Raw genomic sequence first — 27500 nt, 5'->3', positions numbered from 1 at the left:
TGCACATCTGGTGTAAGAGGTGCAGGTATCAGCCTGAGGTGTCAGTGGCGTTGTGTGTGTGTGTGTGTGTATGTGTGAGTGAGAGAGAGAGAGAGCGAAAGAGATAGAGAGAGAACTATGTAAATGACTCGTAGGAATGCAGCTACATTTACAATTGAGGTTGTGACTCTTATAATTACACTTCTCCCTCAGATCAGATCACTATCTCAGGTAATTTAATTTTCACTGCATTTGTAAAAGCGTGCCTGTGTGTGTGTGTATATGTGTGTGTATGTGTGTTTTGTGCACGTTACAGAGGCTTTAAATCATTGCTGCAGGGATGTGACAGAAGAATGGATCTCTATGTGTGTTACCGTTAGCAACCCTGTAGTAACTGAGGGCAACAGCGGAGCACCATTGTCGTTACGGTGCTGGTGAATAATGTCTGTCGTTCACTAGATCTTATTAAGTGTCACTCACTGTCACACCTCAGTTTGCCATCTGCAGGGCCAATCTTAGCAGATGCTAGATACCTATATTCTTTTGAAATAAATACACAACTACTAATTACAACCTTTCACGACGTAATTCAAAGTTGCAATACATGACATTCAGCCACTAGCAGCAGCATCTTAGACCAAAACAAATATGTGCATTGTTCAAGAAAAGAAGGCGGCCCCTGAGGAGACAATTCACAAAACTCAGATCAAATTGTCAAACTAGGCAGTGCTGGTCAAATGTGGATCAATATTCTGTTAGTGCATTGCCTAATTATCACCTCATATGTTTCTAAATACATAGTTTAGTCTGACACAGCTGCTATACTGGACATGGATGCGTAGGAGGGACTCACATACACTGGACTGGACCAGCTTAATTATATCTGCTCCAGTTGGCATTAGTTCAATTACATAGCAAATAGTTGTTTGCTGAAATCATTGAGGTTGCATATCATTTATTGCAACTATAAAACCAAAATATATAAATACTCTGGGCAGGCACCATGAAGGACGCCAATGCATTCAATAGAGGCACCAGGAGAATGTTAATCTCAGCTTGTTCTGGCGCATAGTGAAATTGACTTGTTATATCATCATCAATACTTGAGCTTGTTTTGACTGTGATGATCGTTCACTGACCAATACTTGTTTTTCCGATGCAGTTTTCGTAGCTGTTTATGTTACTTATTCCAAGTGCCACCCCAGTGGTCCGTAACATTATCACCATGGTGCCAAACAGACAGGGCAGCCCAATAGGCTGTAATCTGGCCAATAGCTCATTCACAGCATTGACAGTTTCCAGTACATTAGCAAAACAGTAGGTAGAAAATGGATTTTACAAGTAACGGTTTTGATCTCGGTGGAACTTTATTAGGGCAAAATGTTTTGAAATAAAATATTTTTTGAGGGAGTGTGTAGGCCTTAGTCTTTTTCTATTGGTACTTTTTTAATAGCCTTGCACCTACATGATGTGCTTATAATTGAAACCCTTCAATTACAAGTTACTGAACAGAAATGATTTGGCCTCAGTGATCTTTGCATATACCCAAGCCATGTGAAAGCTGAAAGATCTGATGTGTGTGTGAGTCTAATCAATGACACTGACATCCACTGCAATTTTGCTTGAACTTACTGAATACTGAAAATCAGTCAAATTAAAGCAAATAAAGCCAGCACCTTTTCATCTCAAGACTCAGTATATCTGATGGCTGTCTAGCATTAAGTCAGACTGATATCTCTTCACCATTCAGCAGACAAGCTGCTGAAGCTGGCAGTGTGTTTTAAGAATGTCTCCTCTTCAAGAGTTGATAAGTGAGAACAATATGGATCTCTACGTTTTCATTATATTGTTCATAAATAATTGATCTTTCCATTACATCTTACAAAGTCAAAATCATGGAAAGTGACTCATGTAACTGTAATAATTATTGTCAGCATTTCAGGTTGTCCTTCCTGTCACTTATCAGGTAATGACTAATCAATAATAATCTGAAGGCATTCTCTTTGTAGCAGTCCACATCAGTTTGCTTTTAGAGCCAATCCCAGACCCATCTCAGATGTTGTTAACCTTTAGTTTTTCATGATTTAGTCAATAGTTAAACATTACAAAAAATGCTGTTCCCGTAAGTTCATACAGTCCATTTATTTAATCTAACTGTTGATTTATCACAAGGTTTATTCTCTGTTGTCTTCAGATGGGATGCTCCAAATAATTAAAAACAATGCACTAAATTTAATAAAACTCAACTTGAGTCTCCAAGAACTGGGCAAAACAATTGTCTGTGTTGTTAATGACTTCTTACATAGCCAGAGGCTTCTTGTAGCACCTACCAGAATTGAGCTCGAACAGAGGATATGAAGGTTTCTCTGATACACAGAGCCCTCTGTTCCCATATAGCCCCCAACAGGCTCTATGGCTTTTTAATTAGGTTACTGGCTATATTGATAGCCCTTGCCAATGTGCCCCTGTATTTACCTGTCAGGTTACCATACCATGATACTGCATAACAGAACATTTGTATAATTTGCTACCTTACACTAAAACTACTACATTTTGAGCTGATATACAGCATATTTCTACTTACAGTTGTCTATTTCCACTTGCAGACCATTGATTATGACATGCTGAGTGGCAAATAATCAATTATGTTTCACTATAATTAAGCTTGAGTGCACTCTGCCTTGAAACAAAAGGCCCGTAAAGGCCATATCATCTGTTTATTTGCATAAACCATGTTTTTTTTGTGTATTTTAGAAGATAAAACATTGCCCTGAGGGTGTGGTTGTCTCTCATCCATATTATAAAACCAGTGCAAACTTCAAGAATATGTAGTTTTATATGAAGTTGCCTTTTTCATCCTTGCTTGTCAAATAAATCTGTATGCAGATGATACTGTTTTATACAGTGTTGCTTATTGCACTCAATTAGCTAGAAATAACAACTCTTCTTTAATGCACAATTAAGACTAAGCACGTGTATTGCATGTCTCCTCTGCAACCAGTTTTTACATTCATTCACCTTGGTCTCTGTTTTAATAAGAAATGTTCATTTAAATACCACACAGAAAGCGTTATGCAACAAAAGTCTGGCTTCTTTTCCCTTTAGTTGTGGAAAAGCATTGTTGAAGTTATTTTCCACTCACTTTCAGTTTATGGGGATGTAACATATTTATGTACTCCTGCCTCCACCTTTAGGCCCTTAAATTCAGTTTACCTTTAAGCCTTAAGAGTCATTACTGGAGACAACTGCAATTACTCCCCTCTTCATTTTCATGATTAGGTGGGTTTCTTTACTGAGAGCCACAATAACTGCTCATGTTTATTTATCTACAGGGCTCTTGTTGGAAAATTGCCATCCTATGTCTCACCTTTATTGCTCTGAAACTGTGATTAATTCTCGCTCTAATGATTTGTTGATGCTTCAGGAACCCAAAATTGATTTAGGAATCCAGAGCTGATGTAGGAAAGAGCTTCTTCGTGTTAGTGCACTGCTCCTGGGATAATCTGCAAAGCCACTTCAAAATAAAAATGCTTTATACTTGTGCAGAACAAAGAGAGGTACAGGCTCTACTCGTTTCTTTTATATTTAATCTCATGAAATCCTGGAGGATTTTACTAGGCAGGAGCAAAAGTCCATAGAATTAGATGAGCATGATTTTCTTCTTACTTTTATTTTTTTTAATCAAATGATTGGCAACAGTCCACTACGCACAGAGACATTGAAGACTCTGCCTTCATCAGTGTGTGTTAATCAGGTATATCAGGTGGTGTCAGTGACTATATAGAGCTCAACTCTGCCCCTCAATTATCACAGCGATTCAACACATTTCATTCAAAATAGACCAAAAATTAAAAAATAAAATAAAAAATACAATGAAAACAATAATTTTTATGTTTTTGTTTGTCTCTTTTCTGCCTTCATTGCTCTGTTCACTTTCAACCCTAAACGGGTTGTTTTCAGTAGAAGAGCAAGCATGCTCAGCCAACCTTGTATAAATAAAGGTCAAATCAATTACCTGTCAGTCTTGGCTGCATTGTTACTACAGAAGAAAAGCACATTCATGACTTAAATAGAAGAAGATAAAGGAAAACATGATATTTAACAGAATGTTTGTGAGGTTTTGACAATCTAGTGTCTGCAGTGGATTCATTGGATGTGCGGTGTTGACACTGATCCGTAAATTCTTTTATCAACCTGGTTCCGTTGGTGTCATTTGTTAGTTCATTAAACATATTTTTTTGTTTTGCTCTGTTCTGTTTTCATTGCTGTGTTCTGTTCCAACCGTAAATGGGGTGCTGCTGTAAAACAGCAAGCACGCTCAGCCAACCTTGGCTTGTACACCTAAAGGTCAAATCAATTACCTGTCAGTCTTGGCTGCGTTGTTGCTAAAGGAGAGCACACTCATGGCTTAAAGAAGAAGATAAAGGAACATGAATAAGAAACATGATATTTACCAGAATATTTGTGAGGTGTTGACAATCATGCAGCTGTGATGTGCGGTGTTGACACTGATCCCCAAAATCTTTGCTGGAGTCTGAGGAATCCTGGGATTTCCCCTGAGACACAATCTGTGGTTTTTAATCAAGCTTTTTTTTTCATCCTCCCTCCTCATCCTTCTCTCCTCTTGTAGTTCTCGTTCTCTTCTATTTCTACCCTTTTCTTCTCTTCCTATTAACTTGGATTTTATAAATCACACAGTGATGTGTTAATGCATCTGCATGTAGACATATCCTGCTGCATATCCTGGGATACTTATTCATTTATTTCTGTTTAAGGCATGTCAGTACTTGGAAGCATCATATCCTGTTTTAATCAGGCATACAGTCTCATCATCAGACATGAAAGCAGATTTAAATGCTTTGAATACACAGAGATTAGCAGAGATGCATTTTATGATCTTTCGCTGTTCATTGGTGCATCAATCTAAGACTATAAGCAGTTTCTGTGGTGATTAGTAATTGAATTGTTTAAAAAGAGATCCATAAGTTGTGGCCGGTTCTGTCTCATGAAAGCAAGATTAGTTAACTTTGGCTATTTGATTGTATGAAGCTTCCTGGCTTTGCTTTGTGCAGCACTAACTTCCTCTGGAGCAGGTTGACAAACGAGACGACACACCCTCTGACAAATAGACTTCGGCTAACACTTGAATGTTTCAGCACCACTTTTGCACAAATAACAGATGGCAGGTTTATCACACTCAGATAATAGATTCTTTCACAGTATTTCCAGTAGTAATTGGTTCAGCATAAGCTATTGCACGCTTGTCAAGCACTTCAAAGCATCGGTACATATAAGGTCCACAGAGGCAGCACTGTTGTTCTGCCCAGTAAAAAACATGAAGCTTAACTTTACCTTCAGAGAAATAAATGTAGCAATAAGGAGTATAGAAAAAAAAACTATCTTCTAAAAGAAATTGTATCATATACCACAAAAAGACTAGACAGTCAGCAGCTCCTCACATTGCCAAAAATGTTGGATCAAATTTACAAACAAGCATTATGCAGATAAATTGACCACATATTAGAAATCTAAATAGTTTCCTTTTCACCTAAAAAAAAAAAAAAGAAAACTTGCTAAAGCGCCACAATACCCGCCCTAGAGTGAAAATTGCATTTTTTAGCTTGGCTCAAAATCACACACAATTCAGCTCCAGATGTATCCTACATTAAACAGATGGGACAAGAACACTTCCGGTCATTTGAACTGTACTTGGTTAGATGCAGATTTTGAACTGAAATAGTACTTGAACTGTGACTCATGACGTTTCACAAGAGCATCAGAGCACAAGTACAGACAAGAAAAAGCAGACTGAGAAATGCCTACAGATGCTAGTTCTCGATTACAGTGTTTTACTGTATTATATTACTTGTTATACATGAATGCACAATGTCTTCTTTGTTGTGTTAGGATTTGTTACTAACTCAGAATTGTGTTCTCCACAGCAGTGTTGGCTGCCCAAGCTGTCAATGCATTGGTTGAGTCATTAGCATATTTTGAGGTATAAAGCCATTCTTGGCAAACTTCCATCATGTCTCTGCAAACTTATTTCACAGAGTTAATCTTCCAATCATTATCTCAGGTCACAAGGCTTACTTGCTGTCTGCCCCTATGTGCATAAGGCCATGTTTTCTCCTCCAGCCACTTACAGTAGTCTGCAGAAGGAAATCAAATTCAGGAATCTAACATCTTGTACAAATTCAAGGCTATTGTAAATTCTGTGGGAAATGACTCCACTAATTGTCACTGTTTTAGCTGTTTTAGCCTTTACGTTTTTAGTAGCTTTTGTTTAATTTGTGTGTCTGATGTTGTATTGTCCTGTCTGAAACTTTTTATGTTGCTGTCCTGCCTAAGTCTGACTTGCAAAAGAGGTTTCTGACCTCAGTGGGACTTTTAGATAGATACATTAAATTAAATACAGTTATATGAATACATAATATATAACTAAAGCATCTGTATACTGAAAAGTTATGTACATGGTGTCACAATCACAAAGAACTTCAAATGGTCTTTGTCTATAGACATTATGTTTAGTCATATCAGTAAAAAGCAGTTTTCCCCTGATCATCCTGTATGCATTGACTGTTACTGTAATAATGCTGCACATCATGAAACATAAGAGCAGAAGGTACTAACATTTTCCCCATACTCACTCCAGGCTACTGAATATGTTGAGTATTGACAGTATAATGTTTAATTTATTTTTGTTTATTTCCATTTCTATTGATTTTTTTTTATTATAGTATTTTTCCCATTGCATCATTTAGTTTTTTTCGCCTCTCTCCTAGACCTAATTTTCCCATGAGGATCAGAAGCCTCTTTTTATCTTAAATTAAATATGCTGCTCATGATCTTTTCACGTAATATGTTGCCTATTTTATGTGAGCATGCTCATAGCTGGAGTGGAAAATCTATTTCTTACAGAAACAGTTCAGAAGCAATTTTGTGAGAGCGCTTATCATGGATTGCCAGGTTAAGGTTTAATGCAACTAAATAACACAGTTTGACACTAAGCTGAACTCACTTTGTAAGTCAGATCTAAGGAGAAGAACTCTCTGACTTAAAGAAAACCTTCAGTAGGATACAACCTTTAATCCAGGAGGATATGTGCATTAAAACTTTAAGAAAGTTTTGTTTTGAGAAACTTTCAGACTTTATGCATCGTCTGAAGTTTCTGAGGGTATCTGATTCCACACCAGCAGGATAAACAAGTCACCAAAGGCGGAGGTCTTCACCACTACACCACCTCTTTGCTTTAGTCAAGTCATTTTAAATTAATCCGCCTCGTCTTTTCTCTCTGGTTCCCACAATCCCTGTCCCTCATTTTGCTATAGCCAGAGAGTGTTTGTGTTTATAAGGGTGTGGACCCAGTGGTTACTGAGTTGGTGGCTGATTGTATTAGTTAGCAAAGCTGCTTTGTGACTTGGAAAAATATGACTCATGGGCGGCTGTTTCTTCTTCTTTTTGGCTTTTCTCTCACTTCATCAACTTTTTGATCCACCCACCCTAAGCCCTCACACAGCCGAAATGATGTGACCACTCTTACATGAAACTTAATGTGTGAAATGATTAAGGATGACACTTGGGAATTATATTGGTTTACCGCTTTCACACTACTTTATCTGATTAATAATTTGAAAAAAGCTCAGAATTAACTCCTTGTGTACAAATATCTGCAGAGAAATTAGCACCAAAGTCAAACTACTAAATGTATCATGTACTGTTACTCAGTTGAAGCAAAGAAATACGTTCCCCTTTCAATGGCTTGAATAAGTTTCTTTGATACATCAGCTCTGTTGTGGTTTTAACTACATCAGTGCCTCACACCACATTTGCATACAAAGTCTCCAGTAATTACAGTAATGTGAAGTAAAGGATTCAGTGTTTGAGTGAGTAAATGTGACTTCTCGTAAGTGCTCAATCATTTCTAAAAAATAATATTTTTTACAGCCCCTGAATCATTTTATTGCCTTGCTGAAAACCACTAATAGAGTGACTATGAAGTGAATCTGTTCTTAATAAAATCTCTGTCTTAAACAAGGTGATTAAGATTAACATCAGTCTGCCAGAAGATGAACTCATGTCACCACAGAGTGTCTCAAGTGACTTCTCTACTTTAATAAAAGTCTTTTTTGTTGTTTTTTTGGTTTGTTTTTTCTTTCTTTTGCTAGGAGAAAAAAGTTAATTGTGTGTGTGTGTGTGTGCGTGTGCGTGTGTCTGTGTGTGTGTGTGTCCATGCACATGAAGTGAATCACTACACCCTGACTGAACACACTAGTATCGTGACTGTGGGAAAACTGGGACAGGAGAGAAACAAACACACACACACACACACACACACACACACACATGCACTTTCAGAGAAATGGGACAGAAAGTACTATATGTCTCTCTCTTGTTCTGCAGTTACACAGGACGTGTGGTTGGCAGCAGTTTAAAAGCCCAGAGGGAGAACCCAGAGATGAATGTCCGCAATACAGATCCTGTCCTGAAGGGGGCGAAACAGAAACTGGAGCAGCTAACACAGGTACACACAAACACACACGATCACTAAATGTTTGTGAACACAAAATATTCATTTGCTTTCAGTTTTATGTCAAGGCGAATCATATCCAGCTGTTTCCCTCACTAGTGGTAGCACTTCTTAATAACTAACTGACCAGATTATTATTTTATTGGTATGAATATTTATGTTTCTCAGATGATTATTCATAATAATTTGTTGACCTTTCTTTAAGTGCCACCATCTGGTCAAAATTTTACTGCCAACACTTGAGAAATAATGGCTGGATCTCTCTGAAATATGCAGTGAATATTAAGGATCCTTAACGGCTGTTGTCTTTTGGGAGCTCATGACCTTTCCTCTAACACCACCGTTAGGGGAAAAAAACACTTGCAAACACGAAAAATATCAAAATCCAATACACCAGTAACACAAGAATATGGGAAATATTCTTCACTCCACAAGCCTTGTTTCCCTTTATTCTAGCATCACTCTTAGGTCAAAATGTCAAGTTTACATCATCAGGAACTTACATATGTGCTCTTTACATGAGTTTGTATGATGGAAACAGGAACAGCTGCCTCCAACAGCTATAAACAGCAGTACGTAGCTTTACTTCTATCAAACTTATTTAGTTAGCTTGTGACTTGTTGACCTTGTGTGGATGTCTGAGCTTTGGTAGCTGCTTCCCATTCATAGTCATTACAGCAGGAGTGGCATTTTTGGCTTATTTCTACTTTAAGAAATGGTTTAGGAACCCATAGTAATTGATGATTTTAGTGTTTTTGTTTAATTATCTTAGATCTACATAATCAGGTCCTGCACATGCTACACACTTTGCTGCAAACCTGCATTTTTATGTAGGTGGATAGAAAGTGACACGAGTGTATAAGGGAGAGGATCTGTGTGTGATTTCATAACTCTTCCTTAGAGCATTAATATCTCCTGTCCTCACCTCGGCCAGCACCATGACTTATGACAGTGGTACGGGTCAGCATTCTGCAGGAATAATGCACTCTGTCCTTAATGGATGAGTTAGACTTGTCCAATCCATTCATATCAACACTCTAAATTATGATTGTTAGTTTGATCTTTGGCTGTTATTATTTTAGTTATAATACAACATCAACCCCATGATGTGATATGAAGCTGCAGCATGGGCCTGGGTGGCTTTGTGTATGTATGTGTGTGTTTGTGTGTACTTGAATTATTCATATTGTGGGGACATAAATCTATTTACGCAGTCAGATTGTGGGGACTTGCTTCCTTTTTGGTGACAAAACACAAGTCCCCATAACATTAATTATTACATTTTGCGGTGAAGACTTAGGTTAAGGTTAAATTTGGGTTAAGCAAGTAGTGGTTATGGTTAGGGTCCTCTGAAGTGATGGAAAAACAATCTGTGTGTGTGTTTCTGTCTCTGTGAGTGTGTTAGGTTTCGTACAATCCTCACCCGGCTCTCAATCATCTGTTATTACCTCTTGTGTGAAGTGCTCCTTAATCCAATAAACTTAAATGTCAGAACTCCAAACAGATGTAGACAATAACATGTAATAGTAAATTAATTAATTCAACAGTTACACAGGATTTATGCAGCACTCTCAAAGCTCTGGACACAGCATGATTTGCATGGATGATTCATAAAATCAAATGAAAAAGATACATCAAGGTTATTCATAATGATGATTCATTATAAGTACTAAGGACCATTTAATTGTGTTTGGGACCCTTATTAGACAGTCAGTCAGGTTGTCAGCTGTAGAGATAGAGTCCCACAGACCAACCGGAGGCCAGATAAGTAAAAACAAACTGGACGAAAAAAAACAAACAAACAAGCCAAGACAACACAGAACCATATGGTATGTCTGCCTTTGAAGCGTTTTTATTTTTAGCTGCAAATATAAAATAAATGAAGACATAGATCAGACTTCCAGGTGTTTGCTTGTTGGGTCAAGGAATCAATTAAACTTGAATAAGTGGTACCAATGACAGGTTTGTCATGTAGCAGCGAGTCATGCTCACTGAGTGCTTAATAACATTACGTTAGAAATCGTAGTTTGTCAAGAAAAGCTCATAAATTGTTGTTGGCGGCGATGGAGTATTCAATAAAAAAAATCATAGGATGGGACATGCTAGGTTTGCTTTCCCTCCTATTTTGCTGCTGAAGCTCTTTCTGTGCTCCGTCTAATTTCGGTGGGGAGCCCATTAATCATGTTGCATTTGCGTGGAGGAAATGCCGAGTCAGCATTCCCTTCTGCCATATACACAAACACACACACCACGCATGCACCATGTAATTATTTATGTATGAGATTTGCTTTCTCCAGCCCATTAATTTCATGTAATCTCTACGAATCCTGTTAGTCTGTGATTTAGAGAACATTGAAGTTTCTAATATGATCACAAGACATAATGAGGATAAAAAAAGTAAGTTAGATCCTTTTCTTTTTTCTTTTTTTAGGACTTGTAATACATGCCCACTAGATGGATGATGGTAAATGCTAATAGACCACACCATGAACCGAAGGGAAAAGACAAATATAACACAGCTCATATGCATTGCAAACTATTTTCAGTTCCAAATTGTATGCAGTCTTTCCATCTTTCTGATAAATTGAGAGAGTGCAATTCTGTGCACACAAGCCCAGTTTTAAAGTAAACACTGTGAGCTGTTACTATCCTTAGAACAAGTTTAGAGTCACCTTTGGAAATCTGGGATCTGAACTGTGTGCTTCTTTCATGCTAACTGCCCTGGTCCTTCCTCTGTGGGGGGAAGCCATTCATCTAAGGGCTCACATTAATGCACGCCATTTATTAATTATTAGTCATGCCTGTCATGTGGGCCATTTACACACTCACACAGCTAGGGAGAGAGGAGGAACAGAATATGAAAGAGAACAAAGAAGCATCCTTGGAATTTTAATTATATCATCAGCCATGTTTTGGAGGTCTGTCTTCCTCTTTCTCTCTTCTTATCTTTCACTGTCCCATTTTGTATTAGGTGTTAATTAGACCTCTGCAGCGGCGGGCTCTGTTTCATGCAAGGTTTGCCCTCTAATGGGATTCTATTAGTGTAGTCACTCGCTTATCCATGCAATTAAAATTTTTATGTACTCTTGTGCTCAGCCAATCAGGATAAGCCTAATCAACCTTGTGAGGGCTGCTCCTACATAGAAAAGGGCAGTGACCTCACCTTGTCTACTTTTTTTTTCCTTAAGTGATAGAAGATGAGAACATATCCAACGATAGCTTCATCAGAAGACAAAATTTTGGGTTTGTATTGGGTGTAACGGATGATTCTGCAGTGAACAGTTGACATTAGGGCTACATATGATTTAATTTGATTATAATTTCAATTACTCTGTTGATTTTTTAGTCTGTACTATTTATATACAGTATATAAGACTTTTTCAAAAACTACAAACAGCATTACCAATTAGAAGAAGTTCAATGTAATCATAGGGATAGGGTTAGTTAAATAGAAAAAAAATCTGTTAAAATAGGTTACATTAAAATACATTTAAAAAAAAAACAATTAAACCAGGGTGATACATCCAAATGTCTTTTCTTGTTTAATCAGTAGTCCAAAACTCAAAGAACTGAGAAGAGCCACAAATCCTCATTTTAGAAGCTGGAAAAAGAGAATATTAGTCTTTTTTTTTATATTATTTTATTTTTTCAATTTTCAGAATTGGTTTCCATTATTATTACTTTCATCTGTTTTAGGTTTTCTTTGGTTGATTGGCTGATTGATTGTTCAATTAATTGTTTCAGCTCTAATGTATATCCATTGATATTGTTCACTGCTGGAGGAAGTGTGGTAACTCATTCATGACTGCAGTTTGTAATATCATAGTAGATAATGTTTGCTTTTTCTAACCATGAACCTTATCTTTTACTAATCTTTTTGTGCAACAACTACTGGTCAAATCTGGGCTGCACGTGTTTACATGCACCTCTGTTACTATTAATCTTCAACATGCAACAAAAAAACAAGCTACGTACATCATTCATAGTGTTGGCTGATACGTTGCAGAGAAACTGTAAAGAACCCCCTTTTCATCTTTTTTGCTTACGTTTAAAAAAAACTTTAACAATGGTAACTTATTAATGAAAGTGTTTATTGTTGGATAAAAATGTATCTAATTTACTAATTTATTTAAATGAGTCCTGTGGTCCCTGCGTTGAGTTTTTAGGACATGTGTTTAATTTTTCCATCTTCCAACCTCTCCTGCCCAGTTTTTAGTTATAGCCACTGGCTTACAAGTTTTTCTCCTGCCATTAATTAGATAGGACAGACCACTCTGGAGCTGAATAATTTCACTTGTAGGTCTCTCAGTTTCAGCGACGCATGGCCCAAATTCTGTTTAGATTCTCTTCCTTCCACATGACTTGGAAAACACAGTCCTGGTGGAAATATTGCTGTAATGTATTTTTGTCCTCCCTCAGCCCTCATTTGCAGTCTGATGACATGATGGTGAATCACCACATAGAGTCTAGTCTGTCTCTAATCCCCTCGGACATGCTGTCATATAATAACCTTGGTTCCCCTTGTTTCCAAGGATGCCCCACACCTACTGTGTGGTGGAGGCCAGATGTCCCTCCTTATGAATTCAGCCTGTATCTATCCATCAGAGTCCAAACTTAAAAAATATGTGCAGTGTCACCAATTGCAATTTTATCACTGTAAAAAGTAGTAATTAGTGATATACCTTGCAGTGTCAGGTAAATGGGGTTTTTAAATGATTTCCCTAACATTGAGTGTGTTTACATGCACACTAGTATTCTGGTTTTGAGTCTTATCTTGGTATACAGTTTTATATGGAACTTGAGAAACCTGGTTATTCATTTCTCTGCTCACATGATTCTAATAACATCTAAGTCAACTTTTTAACCTGTTTTACTGCAGTTATATCTCAATTTCTCACCAGCAAAGAGAAATTCACAAACCTGGATGAGCTGTTTCCATGCAACAGTATATTTATTATATATAGGTGTTAACATCCACAAGACATAACCAGGATACTCCAAAATCAGATTATAACTATGCAGGATTCCAGTGTGAATGTAAACCAGCAGTCCCAACTCCGGCATGTTGAGCATGAGAGTCACACAATTGACGCAGATGTCACAATCTCACATCACACATTTCAGGCTAACTTTTCATTTGCACTTCCTCCAATTCAATTCAGCAGATTTTTTTTTTCAAGATCAGACAGACTGAGGCACAGAGCATAACATGGTCAAGGCAGCACTTTTCATGGATTGTCCATGAACATCATCTGTTTGAACCGAAAGCGTGCAACATTGTGGTGAAGCAGCCAGTCACAATCATTTTTAGTGATCGAGCAACTAACCTGCTTCGAAAGAGTGGAGCAAGTCTGGAGAGTCTGCAGTGTAAGCATTGATCACACTGTGAAGCTCCGCTAGGACTGTGTTGCAGTTATGTGAACGTTAGTCATCAGTGGTTAAATATTCAGTGGGTAAACACCAAATACACCCATAAAACATTTCACTAAAAGCTGTAGATGTCAACCAGTTGGTAGAGTTAGTGGAAAATTCAGAGGGTCATTAGAGTCAGTAGAATTTATGCTCAGGAGACAATGATGTCTGTAGACAATTTCATGGAAATCCACCAAAAGGAGTGTGGTCTGGACCACAGTGGTAGGCCAACTGACTGACTGATACATGGCTCTAGGGATGGCAATGTTGGCCTGGCAAGCCGTTTTCAGCTCAATGATCTGCTTGTTAATCACATATGCTGTAGTTGTGATGTGTCTGAACACATGAATGTGACTCGAGAGCAGAGCAGTTTAAAAAGCAAAAAGTTCTGTATTTGAATCAAAGCAGGGTTTGTACACAGGCAGTCAGTCAGCTAGTTCAAACAAGGCAGGGAAGGAGCAATCAGGCCGAAACAAAACAGGAATATGCTTGGGTCAAACATGGGACTGAGTGCTGGAAGGCTAAGACTGGGTACATTAGATCATCAGATGACTAGGGAATAAGGGTCGGTACTAGGGCGATAATGGGAGACCAAAAATGGGGGTAACTGCAGGGCAGGAGGGAGTTGCCAGGTCTGACATGACAGTAGATGTTAGTGGCAGAGAAAAAAGGCAAGAATGAACAATGAAAACTAATCGGAGGGGACTGTGGTGATAGTAGTCATATATGTTTACATGACATTTCCTACTTATATATGTCTCCATGTTCCAGTGTGAACACATACAGTGCAGTATAATTATGTGTATTTTTACTGCTAAACATTTCCAGGGTCACAGTGTGAAGAAATGTGTATAGCATTTGCCTGCTCAGTCAGGCACCACAATATAGTAACCACTTATACCATATGTCTTTGTGTTAAAGGGATTATCATTTGCAAGGCAGAGTAAGCCATCTTTAAATCCTGGAAAGTCGTATGGATTTTGGCTGTCTAGCAGTAAGCCAACAACAAAATTGTGGTATAACTACTTTTACCTTCCATGAGTGAATTTCTAAATGAATGTTTGCAATTATAAAAAAAACCCAAAAGTTTACTCTGAGTTTGGCTTTAGTATTATTTAATTTGTCAGTCATATTTCACCATGATAGATGTTACCATCTAGCAGCTGTGTATATAAAAATGTTATCTTAGGGGGAAATAAAATAAGATGTCAGTACAATACATCTTTTTCCTATCCAAATCTCATGGCTGTTTGCCTTATCTCTGTCCCCTGCAGGAATTTATATATTACCCACCTTGACTCTCTACAGTACACATTCATCATACTGTGTAGCAATTATATATTGCTGTCACTATGTATATGTGAGAATCAAACAATTTTGGTGTTTTTGGTGGAAACTGAGTGTATGTTTTTTTCAATCCCTGAAAAGCTACATTCAGAGTATGTAACATGCTCCAGCATCCACTCTGTGACTTAACTGAGCAGCAGAGAGTATGGAGTCAACATGACCTCAATTACCCTTAGTGTGCTCTGTGATCTGTTTGTGTGTGACAGAGAATAAAGTAACACAAAAATGATATATATTTGTTCTTATTTTAGCTTCTCTTCTTCCCTTCTCTCTCATGATTGCTCTAGTATCATCAAGTTCACACATGGGGCAATACATTTATTCGGCTTCTTGAATTACAGTACTGGGCAAACTTTTGACACACTTGTAAAGTGAAAGAGAAAATGTGTCCAAACTTTTGACTGGTGCTACATAAAATTGATACCACTCTCACACATTTAAAAAAGTATTTATTGTTTTAGAAAAAAATATATGATTTCTTTGTCCACATAGTATAAAAACACACCTTTGTCTTTATACTGCATACTCAGCTATTCGTGAATTCAAAGTAAACAATGCTGATAGTAAGGAAGCTAAACTCTCCTAAAAACTCAAGGCATGATGAACAAAATTAGACTAAACAAGATTAGCATAAGGGGAAAGAGCTATCCTGGACTCTCTGCTGGTTGCCTGGCAACCTCATGGTAACAACAAAACTACAAGAAGTAGACCAAGAAGTAATAGTTCAGAACATAGCTCTCTGAAAACCCATCTTTTGTCACTTTTACACTTTGTTTTTTGAAAGTTATTAGTGAACTTAAGAGTAGATAGGTGGAGGTTTATCTTTGGACAGAGTGAGGCTAACTGCTTTTCCCTGTTTTCCATTTTTGTGCTAACAGAAGCTCACCAACCTCAGACTCTAGTTTCAGCCAGGCATGATGACGATGATGATATTTCATTTTATGCTTGAAAAGAAAAAAACAAATCAGACACACATTGTTTCCAGTATGGTCTGAGCACACTGTGTCTCTGACCTTTTACCTCATTACTGTCTGCTGTTTAGAACATCTGCGACCGTTGCGTTGAAGCTTTGTTGCCTCAAATGTAAAACAAACCATAAATGTGAGTTTTTGCAGGTGTTTTGGAAGTGTTTGCGTAATATGTTTGGACATTTGTACATGTGTGTGTGTGTGTGTGTGTGTTTTATCTAGGAGCTATTAGCGGAGCTTGGCTGGGCGAGCAAAGCCAGAGAGAGGGTGGAGGAAGAGGAGGGTGGGAGCGCACAGACAGAAAGAGGCAGCGGAGATGACTGTGATGATGAAGATGGTTGTGAAGCATCTGGTGAAGAGAACGGTGAGTCACACACAAACGTTCAGACACGCGTTCTTGCAAAAACGGAGGACTAAATATTAGTAAACATATAACCATACTGGCGCAAACATTTGTCGTTTTCTTAAAAATATTGAGATTCTGATTCATACGTAACACATTGTCATATACACACACACACACACACAGAAACACATCAAATAAAAAATAACACACACAGCACATTGGACTGGTGGAGGCTTTAAAATGCTACAGCCTTCACATATCTTGTGCCAGCAGGGAAATGCCCAGAGGGAGGGATAGCACTGAGAGATGGATTCAACTGTCCTCTCTCTCTCTCTCTTTCCTTCTCTGTTCCTCTCTCACTTTTTCCATCTCTTTTTATGCTGGTCTCAGCAGTTTCTTTTCCTACTCAGTTGGGATAAAGTATGCACTAACAACCAGGTCACCCCAAAAAAAAAACAGAAATGGAAAAATAAACTGTAATTATTCATTTATCTCTTGACTTATTCATCCATGCATATGCTTATACATAATACATGGGTGTCACAGTGAGATCTGGGGACCCATCTGAGCCTCGAGGTAATCCCACAGAGTTAAAGTAGTTAAAATTTGCTGTAATTTAAATTGTTGATGAGAAATTGTTGCTTTGTGTTGAGGTTATCAGCCAAATGTAAGGTCCTTGACCCGAAATCATTGTTGGAGCTGTTTCCTACAAGTCAACTAAGCAACTTCCTTATATTGGGGTAAAAAGAGAGCATTCAGCAAAACAGGTCTTAAATTTGTTCCACTCTTTCCAATAAGAAATCTGTTTTGGAACATTGCATAGGCCTTGTCAAATATTATATTTTAAGGGTCTTTAGGGAGAAAAAATCCTGTGGTTATGCAGGAAAAACAGTAAAAAGTAGTAAAGTTTTATAAAGTAAAATAAAAAATGAATGTAAAACATTTTTCTGGATGGTTCAGGATGGGTGGAGTAGTGGCTTGTAAAATTATGAGCTGAATATGATTGATTTGTTTATTTGAATGTCCTTCACTCATCTACTGGTCCTTTGCCTACAGTATATGGGCTTACAAGATACTAGCCAGCAACAATAACCTGGATGGCCACATGACAAATCATAATGCACAGTAGTTATTGTAGCTGCTGTGAATCTTTAATAAATCTCACCAAATCTATAATCTTCACATTAAAAAGCCAACTCAACATATCAGTTTCACACAAGCAAAATACAATCATGATTCTTTGACCAAATTCAATTTGTAAGAAATAAGAAATTAAGTTATTTGGCACCTAAAAACTCGGTTTCACATTTGAAGTATTTCAGTTAAACACTCAAAATATGCTTGATATGCAAATAAATGGGACTTTTTCAATCCGATATGATTGGTAATAATGCGTATATTGCTACATTTTGATACATTACATTACATTACATTAGACATACTGAGTTAATTTGACCAGGCCAATATAAATCTATATTTTAAGTATTTTTTAATCATCTTGGCTTGAAAATAGTCAAAATTATTAAGATAATGATGGCTTTTAAAGTCCCACTCAAAGTTTTATCGCTTCGCTGGCTTATTGTGCTACATATCACAAGTTTGACTTTGTACTACATTGTGCATTGCAAAGAACTTTAGTATAAAGTCAAGAGGTTCGGATATGTAGCACAACAAGCCAACAAATCTCTGCGTTCCTACGTATGTGAAGTGACTCATGCATTACAGGGAACTACTCTCCAGATACATTTCCTGTTAAACAGAGGCCACAAGTACAAACAGTCCTCAAAGGTTGGTCACATACTGTACCATAGATGCCCCTTCTTTTAGGCACTGTGGAAAGCTTTACAGTCTGTATCTATCTTTAGCTGGAAAAACACATATGTTGATTAACAAGAAGACCCAGGCCACCTTTATGGTGACAGAACTTTCCATGACACCCAAGTGGTTTGTGACCAGTGTTTCTATGGTTGCATTGGTGACGACCCAGGCCAATCATTTTCAGGTCAAATCAATAATGTCATAACAGCATTTGTTGGCTGTGTTTTTGTCCTCTCAATAGAATGGAAATGCACTAATATTGAATAGAGTAGAAACTTCATGTTGGAGCTGCGCTTGCTTCATGGGATTGATCATTTGATTTTCTAAACACGGGTTCATTCTTCTGCATCATCACCTCGTTACACACAACCAGGGGTCGTGTCAGCAGCCTGATGATGTCATATGCTGGTGGGCTCTCTGTTCCTGAGGGCAGGCTGTAATAGGTTTAAAGGTCATTGCTGCATTCATTATCTGTTCACTGCCTTCCATCATTACTTGAGTAAGAAGTGTGGGGCTAGAGTAGATCATCAATATGTGAGGTCATCAGTCTGTCATCAGCGAGTTAGTCCACATGTGATGTGTGAAGTTTTGTTACCCAACCCAAATCCGGCTGGGTCTTAATTTTAGGCCTATGCAAAACTCTAGTGGTATGTTTCTATTACTGTTCTAACTACCCAGCAACAAACAAACCCCGAGAGATGATTTAAAAGAGCTTAATGAGGTATGAATGATTTGACTAACAATAACTTAAGGTGCCTTTGGACCATGCAACAACAATGATCATGTGAGTGTGTTGCATTGTGTCAAATTATGCAAGATGGCTCTAATACAATCTTGATCACAATTTGTGTCAGACTATATTAATTTGAGGCTGTCAGGTTGTTCATTCAATGCATGGAGAATCATAGCACTGCAATGTAATAGAAAAAAAGTACATGAAAGCAGGGACACGTCAGCTCCTATGTTCTGAAAATGCAGCAAAGTCACACAAACGTCTCTTCTGTTTCACCTCCATCATTTTGGCTTTTATGTGTAATGGATGTATTAAGGACAACATGGTGTTTTCTTCCGAAAACTTTATTCAAGATATAAAAATAGCACTTACAAAATGTCATAACGGCCAGTGTACTCTGAGTCATTTCATATCGTATTCTGGTTGGTTGGTTCGTAGATGTGGGTCGTACAGAAGCAGCAGTCACATTATGAGAATTTTACCTCAGGCTGTTTTTGTTTGCCAAAGCTCCACATCAGTCATCAGTGGACAAGTCTCACAGTGAGATCTGAGACCAAACATTTTACCACCTTTTGCTCACGGTTGTCAACTCTCGTCCCAGACAGCCCAAAAAAAATCACACAGTGTAAACAACCCTACAATTGTCATCAGTATCTTATTGTCATTCTTATCTTGCTACATTCTGAATGGTGCATGGAGATGTCTGATCGCACCATGACATTGTCAATATATAAACGGTCAGAATGGTAGGAACCCTTGCTTTAGGTATATTTGGTGTAGAATATCACTGAAGTTACAGAGATTGGTGAAGTAGCGGGAAAACGAAATTAGAGTCACGATGAAATAAAGTATTTAAGTGTCAACTCTGTAATAATGTCAAAGGCATTTACACATAACATATTCAGTACTATTTTTTTATGTGTATGATTTACAAGAACCAAACAGCATTTGAGAGTGAATGTTAAGCTCTTTTCACACATGCACTGCGACCCTATTACCCAGGCATTATTCGGAGGAGTCGTATGTGTGAATGCAAATGTCATGTGACAGCTCTTTAGTACAAAATCTACTTAACTAGTGCTTATGGGAAAGAGGATTTCCTGTGATTTCTTGTTTTATTTCTAATGATAAGCTTAAAAACACTCAATTACAACTGTTTGGTACTTTTTACATTGTGTCCTGCCTCTTGCACCTCTTGCCTAAACCAAACAGAGTATTTCCACACGTTTGATTTGGACAAACTCCTATTGTGTGCTACATGTGTGAAAGAGTTCATATGTGAAAATAGCTTTACATTTTATGTGTTTTTTTAATACAAAACTTATCAAATAATAATTGGTAGTTTGGTCAATGCATATAATTCATACTCTTTAAAAACGTTGTTTGCAAAACACTATTTTTTGAACATGCAAACACTGAAATGACTGATGAACAGGAAGCTGTTTTCATTTTTATAAGACTTTTGACATTTATGACACCTCCCCACAGCACAAGTATAATTAAATGTTTGATCTCTTTTAACGGCTATGGTATTTGTAGTTACATTTGTCATACCCTTCCCCTTGATTTCTTGGATCTGTGGAAACTCTCACCTCCTGCTGGGCCTCAAACTGGTACACTGGCTATTCACTGAGAAAATTGCTGGTTATTATTTAGAGAGCTAGGGCCATGCAGGGACTGTATTTTCAAGCCATGATGAATTCCTTGAAAAACAATCCCCATAAAGAGTGACAAGAGGGGATTTTTCTGCATGTCTCTCTGCTTGTTGGCATCTCTATGCATATAAACAAGCCTCATAAGTGCTGAAGCTTGAAGAGTGATGCATCATCAACCAGACTACACAAATCACAGACATAGACCATAACAAGCCATTTATTTATTTTTTTTATTATTTGTACATTTTTAATCCTACACTGTAAATTAAATCAGTAGTTCTGAGTTAATGTATGAATAAAACACCATCATATGCAAGCCACTTAGATTTTTTTTTATTTTGAAGATCTGCCACTAAACCTGCTTTCCCACACTTGTTCACTCTGTCTCTTTAAAATTCTGCCTACAAACCACTTCTCTAAATCTGAATTGCTGAAATGTGGAGTTTATTATTCCACAGGAAAAGAAGAGCACAGAAACAGAATGCTACTTGCGTGAGAAAGACAGTGTTTGTGAGTTATGTGTGTATGTCCGCACACAAATACATTTTCATGGCTTCTTGTTTGTGTGCGTGTGCATGCTCTACATGTGCTTTATGTGAGTTATGTGTAATCCAGTATGTTTTATGGACGGATCAGTTGTCTGTCTGACTGGCTGAAACGGATCCAGTAGTGAGCTGCTACTTGACTTACAATGTCTTTTTCAATATCAACCCTCTGTTTCTTTTTACAGTAAAAAAAGCTAAACTTCTCTCTCTCTCCCTCTATCCCTGAGCTACAGATATCAACAGAGATTAAATGAAAGAGATGAAGAAAATATTCACCTTGTCCCGTAATTAATTCTCCTGACATTTGGGCTTTATTGAATACTGAGAAGGGACAGGAAAGGTGAAGGATGGGAGGTGGAGGTGGGGTGCTGCGGCAATATCAGTCAGCAACTGAAATCGACCCTCAAAACTTCATCATAGTGCCAACCCTGTGTTTTATTTATGTGGCACACTTAACAGTGGAAAGTTATTTTAGTCATGCTGAGACAGTACACAGCCTATTATTATTTGATTTAAGTCCATTTTCCACATCAAGGCAGGTTGATCTCATTCCATAGAGGGAGAATTACTTGGCAAACAGTGTTCAGAGATCAAAAACAAAGGGAACAATCCAGGCATCTCAACACAAAAGTAGTTAAAAGCAACAAGCTTAAGTTAGCTCTGTTTGTGTCCTTTTTTTGTATGAGGGTATTTCAGGAAGAGAAAGTAAAGTCCAGACAAAGGGATGAGTTTGTTCTTATACACTATAGTCTTGAAATCAGTGTTATACTGAAGGTTAAAAATATACAGTACATTTATTTACTATGTTATATATCACTGTTGATCCTATTGACACAAAGGCCCTGCTAATTCAGCTTCTTCTGTATTATTATCAGCAGTAAGATACACTATTCATACTGAACCTTATTCACTATTCATTGCCATTAGTTACATTTCATACTTTGATGAGATAATACAAATGCATGTCACAGATGCCACTATAAGCACAGTATGTTGCAGAGCTATTATTTGCAAGGGAGTTTTGACTTTTCTTCTATCTTCCTTTAGTAATTTCTCATCCTCCCCTCCTCTGGAATTCACTGAGATTAAACTGATTGATTTTTTTCTCCTCAAACCAGCACAATCCCTTCTTCACCTGCCCCTTCTCCGATCTTTCTCCGTCTCCCCAGACATATCCAGGTCCTGTAACGTCAATAATGTAAATGTAATCACAGCTTCTCTTCTCTTCTCTTCTCTTCTCTTCTCTTCTCTTCTCTTCTCTTCTCTTCTCTTCTCTTCTCTTCTCTTCTCTTCTCTTCTCTTCTCTTCTCTTCTCTTCTCTTTTCTTCTCTTCTCTTCTCTTCTGTGCTGTGTAACAAATTAGATGCTGCGTCACTGTAATTGCTATGCTGCAAGCTGTGATGTGGTGGTGGATAAAAAAGTGGGCATACTGTAACCTCCAGGTATCCATGAGTCACATTACAACCGCTAATGTCAGTATGGTCTGGAAAGCACCGATTCTTTTCCCTTAAAAGACAGTGGGGCTGGTTTGTCTTCCATTAGCCTGCACAGCTGCTTACAGTGTATATCCAGGAGCTCTTTTTATCCTTACTGAGTACAACACGTATTTGTGTGTGTGAATGTGTGCTCACGAGGGACCATCAATCCCTGTCACCATGATTAGCAGGTGGTCTGTCCTCCCATGGATCCCTGTTTGATGACAATGAAAAGAAACAGAGTGAGAGAGAAAGAAACAAGGTGTGGCAGTTTTTTGTCGTCTCTCTTTGGAAAGTAGCACAGAAGGCTGTTAGAAAAAAAAGTATGAAAAAAATTATATTAGTTCCCTTTTTTTGTTGCAGTATATTAGAATATGGTTAAATGTGGTTTAATTTGTAGTTAAAATGCTGTCAGTGTTTGGTTCTTATCATAAAACCTGCACTAAATAAAATAGAGATCCAACAGGATATTGTACACTGCTGAGCCATTTTTCTATTTATTGCCCTGCTTCATGCATCTTCCCTGCGTTATCTCTGCCTTGCTCCTTTGGCCTCTCCCCCACTTCCCTGGGGCCAGATTCTCAAAGCCTTTAGAAGCTATTTCATCTTAAAGGGAAAGGCCAGTGTTTTCCAGTGCTTGAACATGTTACCCCTCCGCCCGAGGACAGTTTGATCTGCATTCGTAAGCGTCCATCGCTGTCTGAAGGGAGCCAGAAAGAACAATAAAAAGTCTGGCGAGGCTTCTAATCTGCACTGGTGACTATAAAAGTTCCCAGGGCGAGCCTTTGGATGGGATTGATCAGTGCTATAAAATGAAACTGCTTTCTTTGTACAGCCATGCGCTGGAAGAACATTAGGGTGTAAAACATGCTCTGAATGCAGTCAGGATCTTACTGCTAAAGCAGCGTTACTCTGGAAATCCAGGCTGAAGCAGGTTCTCCCTGACATATAATATATATATAAAGCTTTAACACTAACTCAATATTTTTTTGGTTTTCCTCATGCAGGAAAATAACGTTTATTTTAATGAATTTGTCAGCATACACTTGTCATTTGTAGTGGACATTGTCGGTATGTGTGATGTGCTGTTGTATGTCCAGTTTGGTTTTTGTTTTGTATTGTTTTGTTACTGTGCATGTTTTATGTAATGTGACCTGCCAGCAAATAAGCTTTAAGTTAACTCTGGTACAGTACATAAAGTGGTAACATTTATGTTGAATACTGTACATGGTCTATACTGGCTGGTTTATCATATTCCAACTTCTATGGCCTCTCAATCTGTAAAGTATCTTAGTTTTGACTTGTACATTAAGCTTGATGTTATACTCCTAAACCGTCACACATGTATCAGTACCCTCTATGTCATTCACACGGGTTTATGTCCGGTCAAAAATGTGTTTTAATCAGACCTTATTTGTGGATTCCTCTAATCTTAACACCATGTTTTTAGGGTGTTTTCTCACACACATGCATATTAAAATGACCTTACGGCACAATCAACCGTCACAAAAAACAAGAATATCCTGTATGTTTCTGCATTCCTGCACCCATGAGCAATTATAATACAAAGTGCACATAGCCACAGAAGGGTACACTTATATAATTAACCCAGACATAAGCTTTACATTAACTGTTGCAGGAACTTAAATAATGTGATTACAACAGAAACAATTTAGCAGATACAATTATGTGCCCAAATGGCTTTTACATGTTCCCCTTACAATACAAATATAAATCAATACCTAAAAATATTTTATTACAGCTAGGCTACAATACAACCTACAAATTCTTCACATAAAAGTATCTTTGTTTAACACACAACCTAACAAAGACATGACATAAATAATTATGTAGATGGACACCAAAATATAAAGAAAAAGGACTGATTATCATGGGATTAGGGTATGGGGAGTGGGGGAGAGGGTATTGTGGGAATGGGATGGTGGATTTCGGGGGTGGTACAAAATCAGTGGCGTGACTAAGGCCAGGTAATACATTCAAATCTTATACATCAGTATGACCGTAACTTATTTCACTGGGTTGCTGAAAAGGCTATCTCTAAAGCATCTTGGTCATTAATTATACAAAGCAATCACCATGGCAATCATACCATGGGTCTGCTTCTTTTGGGAATACGAGTGCGGCTAAGCAAATTGCCTAAAGGCCATAAAGCCAATAAATTAGCATGTGTTTTGTCATATAATACTGCCCACATTATTTTTTTTTTACTAACATAGCAAGTCAATATTGAATGTATTTCCTCCCAATATATATTAGACAAATCAAATTAATATCACATAACATATTATAGTATTGTGTTCCTATTCTTTTATCCTCAGTTCTTTTTTGTAATCTCGCAGTTCGGGGTATATTGACTACTGTTGCTACATACATAAACACACACACACACACGCCCACAAAGAAGTTAAGCAAGGATAAGAAGGAAATAGGCATGAGCAGATACAATAGGAAACACACTATTACTCCCTAGAGAACGATAGGCGGTAACAGTGTGTGCACAGAAAAGGAAATCATAAGTGATGGAGCTCACATGCTGTGTGTGCGCACGCATGTGTGTGTTTTTAGCATGTGGTAATGGTTAATAAGCAGTAGAGCTAAAGTGATAGATCCTTAGGGTGGGAGATGTGCCTCATTAAAGAATTACACATTCACTTTGCTCTCAGTCTCCCTCTCTCTCTCATTCAAAGTGAATAAAGGCTTGCTGTTTTGTTCGACACACCCAGAGAGAGATGCAAGAATTAAACTTTACATAAAAAGCTGCAGAATCTCCACTGAATATCTATCTGCATGGTTGACTCCCTGTACTCAGATTATCAACCATAACCTATACCAAGCATCTCATGTACTGGTTGTCATGTCCCTGTTCACTGCCTGCCTGCCTGCCTGCCTGCCTGCCTGCCTGTCTATCATCCTGTCTTTTGCCTGTTTTCTGCTCGCCTTTTTTTATCTGTCTGTCTGCCTGCCTGATTGCCTCTACACCTGAGTAAGTTTCTTCATGCAAATCTGATTAGACATCATCTGTTTATTAGTCCTCTTCTCTGCAGTGGTGTGTTTGTTCCCATACTTGACCTTTTGGAAGAAGCCCTCGCTTTGTGTAGCTTTGTCTGGCGGCACCTCCTGCTTCAATCGACATTTATTCAAATGAGCACACACATATACACACATAGACACACACACACACAGCAAACAATACCCCTATTGGTCTGTGTTAATGTACAGCCTTAAACCAATCACTCTGCTGCGTTCATCCTCTCATCCACTTCTAATCACAGTCAGCCCCTCGCTGCATTTACACTGTGATCTTAAGCTCATTTTTTTCTCTACGCGTTTCCTCCAAAGGTTTTATGATTCCACCGGAGGCTACGCTTACTGTAACCTTGCTGAGCGTGACCTTGGACAGATGCTTCAGTATTGCACGTCAAAGCTTTAGTAGGTGTTATAGTCATTTGAAATTTGAAAACCAGCAATAGCCATTAAGCTGGATACCATTTCACCAGAAACAGAACTAGTCTTGGTAAAAATCTGAACAATGTTTGCACTAGTTTAAAAGACATTGTGGAGGGGCTGTCGAAAAATCAATCTGTATAACTAATAGCTTCAGAGTGAGTACAAGTTCTCATTTTTTTCCCATTCTGAGATAAGGAGCCTCGCTATGAGTCAGTGCAGTATGAGCTTACTAATAAGCTTGAAAACATCATGGTGAATTACCCACCAGGGACACAAGGATGATTTTAGCATCAATAGATTCTCATCTCGATGAGTAAGCTGAGTAATAAAAAACTTGCATAAATAAGGTGATAACAGCAGTGAAGAATATGTAGAGAAACAGTTGGAAGCTGAGCTGCTGTCATTGCCAAGTTTACAGTTTTTTGCAATTGCTAATACATGTTTTTGAAAACAGGGCTCATTTTCCCAAAACACTTAACACATTTCACAAAAACACACACACACCCAAAGTGCAAAACTCCCCATACATTCTGCAAAATGAAGTGCTGCTTTCAAAACTACACAAACACTTTTGCACCAAATGGCATACACTCATTTCATATTACCAGATTTTAGGGGAAAAGCACTTTTATCTGTGATGGGATTTGTCATAGTAATAGTTCTTTATGAGGTTGTTCAAGCCTACGGAAATATGTGCAGAAACACTCTGTAGAAACAAAGCCTTGTGATTTTTTTCTCCACAACAAATCAGATCAACATATGCACAGCACATTCAGTATATATTATAGCTTCGTGAAAAAAATATACTCTCATTAGAATACAGTAAGCAGAAAAGAAATGTTATGGGAAAATACACAGAGGAAAAAATTGCAATAAAAAACAACATGGTAAAGAAAAATACTGCCTAGCTGGGTCTGGCCACAGCACCTCATCACCATCACAGGCAATATCCTCCCTGACTAGACATGGAGGGAAGAAGTGCCTTGAGTGTAGTATCCAGCCCTGGACATCACTCACATTCAATATCACATGCCTCTTCCACTGCCTACAGAAGAGGCATGCACACATAGGGCTGACAGTCATACACCCTCCACTAACATTCAATTGGATTCAGTAAGGAAGAGTAGGATGGGGGTGGTCAACAAACCAGTTTTTGATCAATGTTGCACAATGGAAGCTGACATAGTACATAGTAATCCCATAGTGTGCAGTCTGTCCAAAAAT

General features: G+C 37.9%; 1 protein-coding gene across 1 annotated transcript in view; it reads left to right on the top strand.

Moving 5' to 3' along the window:
• The window catches only part of LOC128361434 (glypican-5-like), a 53314-nt gene that overhangs the window by 16658 nt on the left and 9156 nt on the right, over nt 1-27500 (top strand). Inside the window, exons 8-9 of the mRNA XM_053321895.1 lie at nt 8383-8503; nt 16459-16600. Coding sequence (XP_053177870.1) covers nt 8383-8503; nt 16459-16600 — 263 coding nt within the window. The remainder of the gene's footprint in view (nt 1-8382; nt 8504-16458; nt 16601-27500) is intronic.

Source organism: Scomber japonicus, chromosome 7 (assembly GCF_027409825.1).
Source record: "Scomber japonicus isolate fScoJap1 chromosome 7, fScoJap1.pri, whole genome shotgun sequence".
In the NCBI taxonomy this organism is placed as follows: Eukaryota; Metazoa; Chordata; class Actinopteri; order Scombriformes; family Scombridae; genus Scomber; species Scomber japonicus.
The sequence above is the reverse complement of the archived record's forward strand: the minus strand, read 5'-3'. Positions and strand labels throughout refer to the sequence as shown.